At 40.1% G+C, this 7,881-nt stretch overlaps 2 protein-coding genes across 2 annotated transcripts in view; one reads left to right on the forward strand and one right to left on the reverse strand.

Annotated features, from left to right (window-relative positions):
* Positions 1 to 1,785: 1,785 nt before the first annotated feature.
* On the reverse strand, positions 1,786 to 2,315 carry LOC123974631 (nucleotide triphosphate diphosphatase NUDT15-like; the record flags this gene model as incomplete). The annotated part of the gene is made up of 2 exons (XM_046055457.1): positions 1,786 to 1,989; positions 2,090 to 2,315. Coding segments are annotated over 2 exons (348 nt in total), but the record flags the coding sequence as incomplete, so codon positions are not given.
* Positions 2,316 to 6,242: 3,927 nt separating this feature from the next.
* Positions 6,243 to 7,881, forward strand: part of LOC123970976 (carboxypeptidase O-like) — an 8,098-nt gene continuing 6,459 nt past the window's right edge. The window contains 4 exon segments of the mRNA XM_046049437.1: positions 6,243 to 6,324; positions 7,434 to 7,473; positions 7,606 to 7,707; positions 7,826 to 7,881. The exon segment at positions 7,826 to 7,881 is cut by the window's right edge and continues 241 nt beyond it. Coding sequence (XP_045905393.1) covers positions 6,257 to 6,324; positions 7,434 to 7,473; positions 7,606 to 7,707; positions 7,826 to 7,881 — 266 coding nt within the window. The 5' untranslated portion in view covers positions 6,243 to 6,256.

Genomic DNA, 7,881 nt, shown 5'->3' on the forward strand with positions numbered 1-7,881 from the left:
ATAGCCTTCCAAGTTTAAGAGTGAGAACTTCAAAGGAGTTAAATTCATCACAGCGTACTTGATGACATTTAAAATTTTTCCTATACATACTCACTAGCCCACCACCACGACCACTGACCCTCGGTTGACTAAAGCAGTCATATTGAGGCGGACACAGTTCAGCTAGCTGGCTATAGTCATTCATTTGCAACCATGATTTGCAGACAAGATAAAATCATTTAAGATAAAAGTCTTACTTGACAGAGATCTCACATTGAAGAGAGCCATTTTAAATGAGTTTGTTCTGGGTGCTGGAGTTGGTGCAGTTGTCCTAATCCTTAAGAGATTACTAATATTTCTGTGTGGGATGTGCACATTTCAGTTTACTGGTCTATGCGTGATGATGACAGGAATAGAAGTCTGTGGAACAGCGCTGGGAGCAGACAGTTTAACATGCCAGCAGGTGGAGACAGTTGTTTGTGGCAGTGAGGCAGAGATCTGTTCAGTGAGCGGTGGTGTGTCCAGGTGTGCTGCATGAATGATTAGTCATTCACGTAAGTCATGTGTGGACCGCACCACATGTTGTATGTGAGCAGCTAACATTTCTGAGCCCCGTTTGTTTGGGTGAAGTCCGTCTGTCTTAAAAAGAGACATTCTTTGCCAGAAAATATTAAAATTATCCACACAACACACAGGGTGAGCCCTGCAGGCGGACTGGAGCCAGTCGTGGAGGCCAAGGAGTCTACTGAAGCGGCCAGCACCGCGACCGACTGTGGGAATGGGACCAGAGATAAAAACGGACTTTCCGCACTGCTTTAAAAAGTTAAAAAGACGGTTAAAATCTGATTTTGTCAGCTCAGACTGCTGAAGAGCTGTGTCATTTGTTCCCACATGGACTATCACTCTTGTGATGGAGGACGGGAGCGATGGCATCAGGTCCTGGAGTTTTTTTTAAATGTCAGCTGTGGTGGCACCGGGGAAGCAGTGAGTGGTAGCGTTAAAGAAACGGATGTTTCTGGTTATGGAGTCACCAATTATTAGTGTGGTTGGGGAGAAAAGAGTAGGAGGAGATGCCGGTTGTGTGGTTCCAGAGCAGGACTGAGCAGAATCTGCTTCAACACTGTGTGCGGACTGAGGATGGAGTGTGTGAGCTGTTGAGTGTTGTGTTGGAGTAGCAGTAACAGACCTGAGAGAGGGGCTACCCGACGGTGCAGGGTAGAGACGGCCTCCGGAGCGTCTGAGCACAGCCTCCTTCAGGATCCTACGTAGGGAAGCGGAGGTTTTTGACCGGGATGACGGCCGCCGATCAGGCCCAGCGGCAGACCGGCGGCCCAGCGCGGGAGATGTAGCCGGTGGAGGAGATGCAACATTTATCTCTTGATAAATAATGCATCCTTTAAACTATTATCAAACCGTTGTGTCTAAAAGTTTCTTTAAATACTTAAATGTTTATCTTATAATGTATTGCAGCCAATAGCTGATGCATTCGAAGAATCCCATGTCTATTTAATTAACATTAATTATTGTGACATATAACTGACAAGATCTGGTGCAAAAGAGCAACAACTTGCCCAAACAGATTAAAAATATGTTCACTGTTTCTTGTTTTGAACATTTGTGATGCCTATAAATTAAATTATACAGCTAATAGAAACATCTAAACTTCATTTTAGGTGTTATATTCTCTACTTTAATTCTAAATGAATTTACAGCTGACAATCTGTATGTCATCAATTCCTAAAATAGAAAATGCATAACTATTCTACTATATTTACAGTTCATACTATTGGCAAAAGTTACAGTATGTACCATAACAGAAACCATAAAGAGGTAAGTGTGTTTTATCTTTTAGTGTAGGGGACAAAAGTTTCCCAGTGTAACAGCAGATTCATGGCTCAGTGTTTGTTACTGTGGTCCTGAATGGGTGAAAGCCCTGTTGTCTCAGACCGGTTAGCAGCAAGAAGAGCTGATCCTCTGGAGGAAACTGGTCCCACTGTGTCCATGTCCAACCTGAGAGGGAGAGAAGCACACAGTCTCTATAATGAACTGCTCAGTCAGGTGGGAATCATGTTTTTCAATTTAAGAAAAACTGTAGTTTAACTTTACTCACCCTCGTTCTTCTCCGGCTCCATGTACTCTGGCTCTCCTGACTTCTTCCTGTCCAGTACTCCTTGCATGATTATAGTGACGTAGTGGTACTGATCCTCCAGGCGGATGGAGTTCACCACTGATGCAAAGCGGATGTTCACCAAATGCACCCCTGCTTCCTCTAACACCTCTCTGTGAGCGCACTCCTCCCACGTCTCTCTTTCAGGGACATAGAAATAAATGTCACATCAACTGGAATTCATCGCATTCAGGTCTTTTATCATTTCAGGGCTGGTCATGTACACTGAGAAACATATTTAGACTACTTCGCCCCCACTCCTCGCTCTAAGCTCGACCTTTACTTTGAGATAACTGACTGTCTTTAGTGAGAGATCTCAAAATGATTTCTCAGGTTTTCTGTACACAAAACAGCATTTAAAATTTAGTGAATTGTGCACACTTATTTTAAAATAAATGATTAATATTTGGTAAATGATTTGGCATAATGATAACTGTTTTTATTTCAATTTTTGTCCTAATGCTAGAAAAGCACACAATGGTTTAAGGTTCAGTGTGTAATATTTAGGAGGATCTATTGACAGAAATGCAATATAATATTTTTAACTACAGTGGATAGAAAAAGTCTACACACCCCTGTTAAATTGCCAGATTCTTATGATGTAAAATAATGAGACAAAGATAAATCATGTCAGAACTTTTTCCACCTTTAATGTGACCTACAATGTGAACAATTCAATAGAAAAACAAACTGAAATCTTCAAGGGGGAAAAATGAAAAATAAAAACCTTACAATAACCTGACTGCATAAGTGTGCACACCCTCTTATAACTGGGGATGTGGCTGTGTTCAGAATTAACCAATCACATTCAAACTCAGGTTAACTAGAAGTCATTACACAGCTGCCATCATTTAAAGTGACTCTGATTAATCACAAATAAAGTTCAGCTGTTCTAGTAGGATTTTCCTGATATTTTCTTAGTTGCATCTCTGAGCAAAAGCCATTGTCTGCAGAGAGCTTTCAAAGCATCAGAGAGATGTCATTGTTGAAAGACATAAGTCAGGAGACAGGTACAAATTTCCAAAGCATTAGATATACCCTGGAACACAGTGAAGACAGTCATCATCAAGTGGAGAAAATATGGCACAACTGTGACCTTACCAAGAACCAGACGTCCCTCCAAAATTGATGAAAAGACGAAAAGAAAACCGGTCAGGGAGGCTTCCAAGAGGCCTACAGCAACATTAAAGAAACTGAAGGAATTTCCCTTAAAAAGTGTGGTACATGTGACAACTATCTCCCATATTCTTCATATGAATGGGCTGTGGGGCAGGGTGGCAAGACGGAAGCCTTTTCTTACAAAGAAAAACATCCAAGCACGGCTGAAGTTTGCAAAAACAAACATCAAGTCCCCCAAATGCATGTGGGATAATGTGTTATGGTCTGATGAAACCATGGTAGAACTTCTTGGAACCGGGGCCTTAGTCAGGGTGGAGGGAATTATGAACAGTTCCAAATACCAGGCAGTTTTGGCACAAAACCTTCAGGCGTCGGTTAGAAAGCTGAAAAGGAAGTTCACCTTTCAGCACGACAACGACCCAAAGCGCACATCCAAATCCTCAAAAGCATGGCTTCACCAGAAGAAGATTAATGTTTCGGAATGGCCTGGCCAGAGCCTGGACCTGAATCCAACTGAACATCTGTGGGGTGATCTGAAGAGGGCTGTGCACAGGCGATGTCCTCGCAGTCAGACAGATTTGGAGCGCTTTTGCAAAGAAGAGTGGGCAAATGTCAAGATGTGCCATGCTGATAGACTCCTACCCAAAAAGACTGACTGCTGTAATGAAATCAAAAGGCGCTTAAACAAAGTATTAGTCTAAGGGTGTGCACACTTACGCAACCAGGTTATTGTAAAGTTTTTATTTGTCATTTTTCCCCCTCGAAGATTTCAATTTGTTTTTTCACTTGAATTGTTCACATTATAAGTCACATTAAAGGTGGAAAAGGTTCTGACATGATTTATCTTTGTCTCACTATTTTACATCATACAAATCTGGCATTTTAACAGGGGTGTGTAGACTTTTTCTATCCACTGTATGTTTTCAGTGGTGTATAAAGACCTTACATAGTGCCCTTTCTATCTACACACACCCTTTACATGAAAGTTGGACATTTTGAATTTAATGGTCATGGCACCACTTACTGGCAACAGGAAGAAAATTCTTTGTGAAAATCCTCATTTGATTTACATGAAATTTTCACAGTGTGGTCCACACTTAATGTACTTGTACATAACATATAATTAGCGAGTGTCCTCTAGCATCACATAGGGGACACAGCGAGTGATGTTAAACTGCTTCCCGAGGTGCCCAAAGCACATGATAATTCAGAGCCACATCGATGACCTCCAGCGACTGCATCTCGCCCCAACAAGCCCCAACGCGCATCACGATGCGAGGGCCTGTCAAACGCTGCTTGCAGCCTTAATTTATATTAAGATTCCATCAAGAGCAATATCTGTTTTTTGTCACACACCCTGTTCATTTGGCATAATGTTCTCAACAGAGGTTCAATGCAGATTTTTTTCCCCTTTAAACACAAAATTCTGTCCCCAGAATCCAGCTACCTCAGCACATGTTTCAGTGTGTATTAGCCTACTAAGAATATAGGTTACTACTGCAATGCAGTAATGGAAGCAGCAGTGTAAGTCATGGTTGAATGTTAATTCTTGGCAGTACTGCAGCACTACTGTAGCTTACTGTTAAGGGGAAAGTGATTGAAATAGTTTATAATTAATAATTCTTAAAGGCTTCTAAAATAAAAACAAACAGTGATGTTGCCACAGAACAATAAAAGGGATCTGATGCAATGAATCCAGTCAAATTACAATAATCATTTTGCCTTGTCTGAATGTAGGATTTATTAGTGTGGTGTACAGGCAACAGTTAAAGGTTTTAGCATGCACAATGCTATGAAGAACACTATGAAGATTTACAGCCATGCTTGGTGCTCTGTGATGTCTGTTCTTAGCTAATGCTAACGTTACTGTGCTAGCATGCGTACAGTGACCATGCTAACATGTTGATGTTTAGCAAGTATAATGTTTATCGTTTAGTTTAGCATGTTAGCATACCAGTATTTGGCATTGTCACTAATCACTACAGCTATTTGGTGATGAAACAAAGTGTTGTGCAATTTTTGACATTGGGGCTAAATGTTAAAGAATCACCAAAGTTATCTATGTTATAATACCATAGGACATGTACTATGTGGTAAATGTGTGGTAACCATATGTTATAGTACCACAGGTAATACATTACCACAGAATTTGCTTTACCTGTGGTACAGGAAGGTGGTACCACATGAAACACAAGTAACACCTTTTGTTAAACAGAATAACATGGGCAGTACCTGCATTTATGATCCTACAATGTGGACCTTTGCCCTTACTCAGTCTGGACTTGTTATTGATTGTTTTATGTTTTTGACTTAATGTACCGTATCTAATCTTCTCCCTTTTTTATTCTTGTTATAAAAAACATGTTCTCCTGAACAACATTACTCAGACAAGGGTTTGTCTGTACAGCAATGATTCCCCAGGTCTCATTAACTCAAGACACAATGGTTATAAATTAATCTTAAATATGATTTGCACTGCATCATTTCTTGGCCATGATCAGCATTGACATCACAGCAGTTCACTGCAAATAAGAGTCCTGTTGAATCTAAACCCGGGAGAAAAAAGTGAGCAGGAAGGGATGCAATGAAAAGTTAGTTGAGAAACACAAAATGTCGTACTGGAAAGGTAGATAACAGTCAAGAAAGAAACTTACTGAGAAATTTAGTGTGCTTGAATGTGTTTCAAGTCTACATGTTTTTATCAATTTGTAAACCATCTGACCCTTATTAAAAAATAAATACATGACCGTGAGTATAGGGAAATATACATATATAAAAACGTGTCACAGACCATCTAAAAAGATGTAAAGTAATCAAGGCTCTCAGCTCAGATTAAACATTAACCTGCACAATGATAGTGTGTGGGGCTGCTGGCAGTCTGTGGTTGAGGCAAAGGTGTATGCTTATCTGATGGATGTCTTCTATAAAAGCTTCTACCATCCTGAAGTCAGTGTTCATTGCAAACAAGGAGTTGCCTTTCACAAAGTGACAATGCTCAACTCTGTGGGACTAAACCTTGTGGTGCTGCTTTCAGCGATGGGAGCAGCCACAGTAGAAAGGTAAGTTTTATTCATTAAATGACACACTGATGGCATGTGTCAGATACTATTTCTCAAAAGGCTAGGGTCATTACTGTGGAAGGAATCTGTTACCTTAGAATCCCAATCCCCACAGTAGTTCTCAGAGGTGGAAGGAGCATTCAGATACTTTACTGACTAAAATGTGAAAATACTCCCAAACAAAAGTACTCATAATGCAAAACATCAGAGTGTTACATATTATTGTTATTATTGATACATCCAAATTGTCCAATTTACGAAAATTTAAATAACAAGATATATTGTGTTAATAAGTGAGTCTTTTTAATTTAAACTTTTGGACAGAGCCACTCTAGCTGTTTCCCCCTGCTCCTAGTCAGGCTAAGATAAGCTAGCTATCTCCTAGTGCAGTTGAGCAAAGATGGGAAACAGGCTACTTTCAAATTGTTAATTTAATCAAAACCAGTAGGAATATTCCTTGTATAAAATAAGGCTATCTTTATTGCTTCAAAGGTAGGGAGTCACCACTTCTTTTTTGTCTCTCTTGTTTACCATGCTGGTAAATCTGAATGAATAATACTTTGGTTATTTTATTATTTGCTTATTGCTTCCGTAAAATGAACTGAACGGTTAAATTGTGGAGAATCTAACCAATCAAACGTACGATGTGTAGCATGTCAAGATTGACAAAAGTTTAAACATTTATATTTGTATGCATTATCTATGTAGCCTAGAACCACCTCAAGAAGGCAACCCAGTGGGCTTTAAGATGTTTTATCCATCCAAAGAATTTCTATAAAAACAGACCAGGCTTCTAACTGATACCTGCCTTAATTTATCAAATTGTGTAGCCACAGCAGGCCATTTAAAGAGACAGGTGTCTAACTGGTACTGGGCTTTTTAATTGTAGTGTTACAGCATACAGACATGTGAGCAGTATCAATGTCTTCCCCGTGATTTTAACAGTTCAGAGTTCAGTAGCAGAAATGGATTCTTTCAAGAGGGCAGATGATTATCATTTTTATCTAAGTATGAGGAGACTAAAGCAGAACACAATATTACTGAGCTAGGACACAGTTCAGAAAACCACTGGTTCTCATGAGTCTCATGTATTTTGGTGTGTGCAACAGAGTGGAGTATGACTACTACAAATACCATCCAATGCCGGAGGTAAGAAGGCCCGATCACTGCTCTCGCACATGTTACTTTGACACACACACACACACACACACACACACACACACACACACACACACACACACACACACAGACACTGATGTGTGATGTTGCTCCACCCTACAGATCACCAACTGGATGAATCAGACTGCGAAGGATCACCCTGATCTTGTGACCATAGTGGACTATGGAAAGACCTATGAGAAGAGGACTATTAGCTTGCTCAAGGTAAAACAAAGATCTAACTGTTGATTTCTGATCAGATACCAGAAGCATACTGGAGAATATTGTGTGTGTTTATATGATCCAGCAGCCAAATAAGAAGCTCTATGAATTTGTCTTCCAGATTGGCCTGAATACTGGAAAGAAAAAGAAAGCTATCTGGATGGACTGTGGGATCCA

The sequence above is a fragment of the Micropterus dolomieu genome, linkage group LG01 (assembly GCF_021292245.1).
Source record: "Micropterus dolomieu isolate WLL.071019.BEF.003 ecotype Adirondacks linkage group LG01, ASM2129224v1, whole genome shotgun sequence".
NCBI classification, from domain to species: domain Eukaryota; kingdom Metazoa; phylum Chordata; class Actinopteri; order Centrarchiformes; family Centrarchidae; genus Micropterus; species Micropterus dolomieu.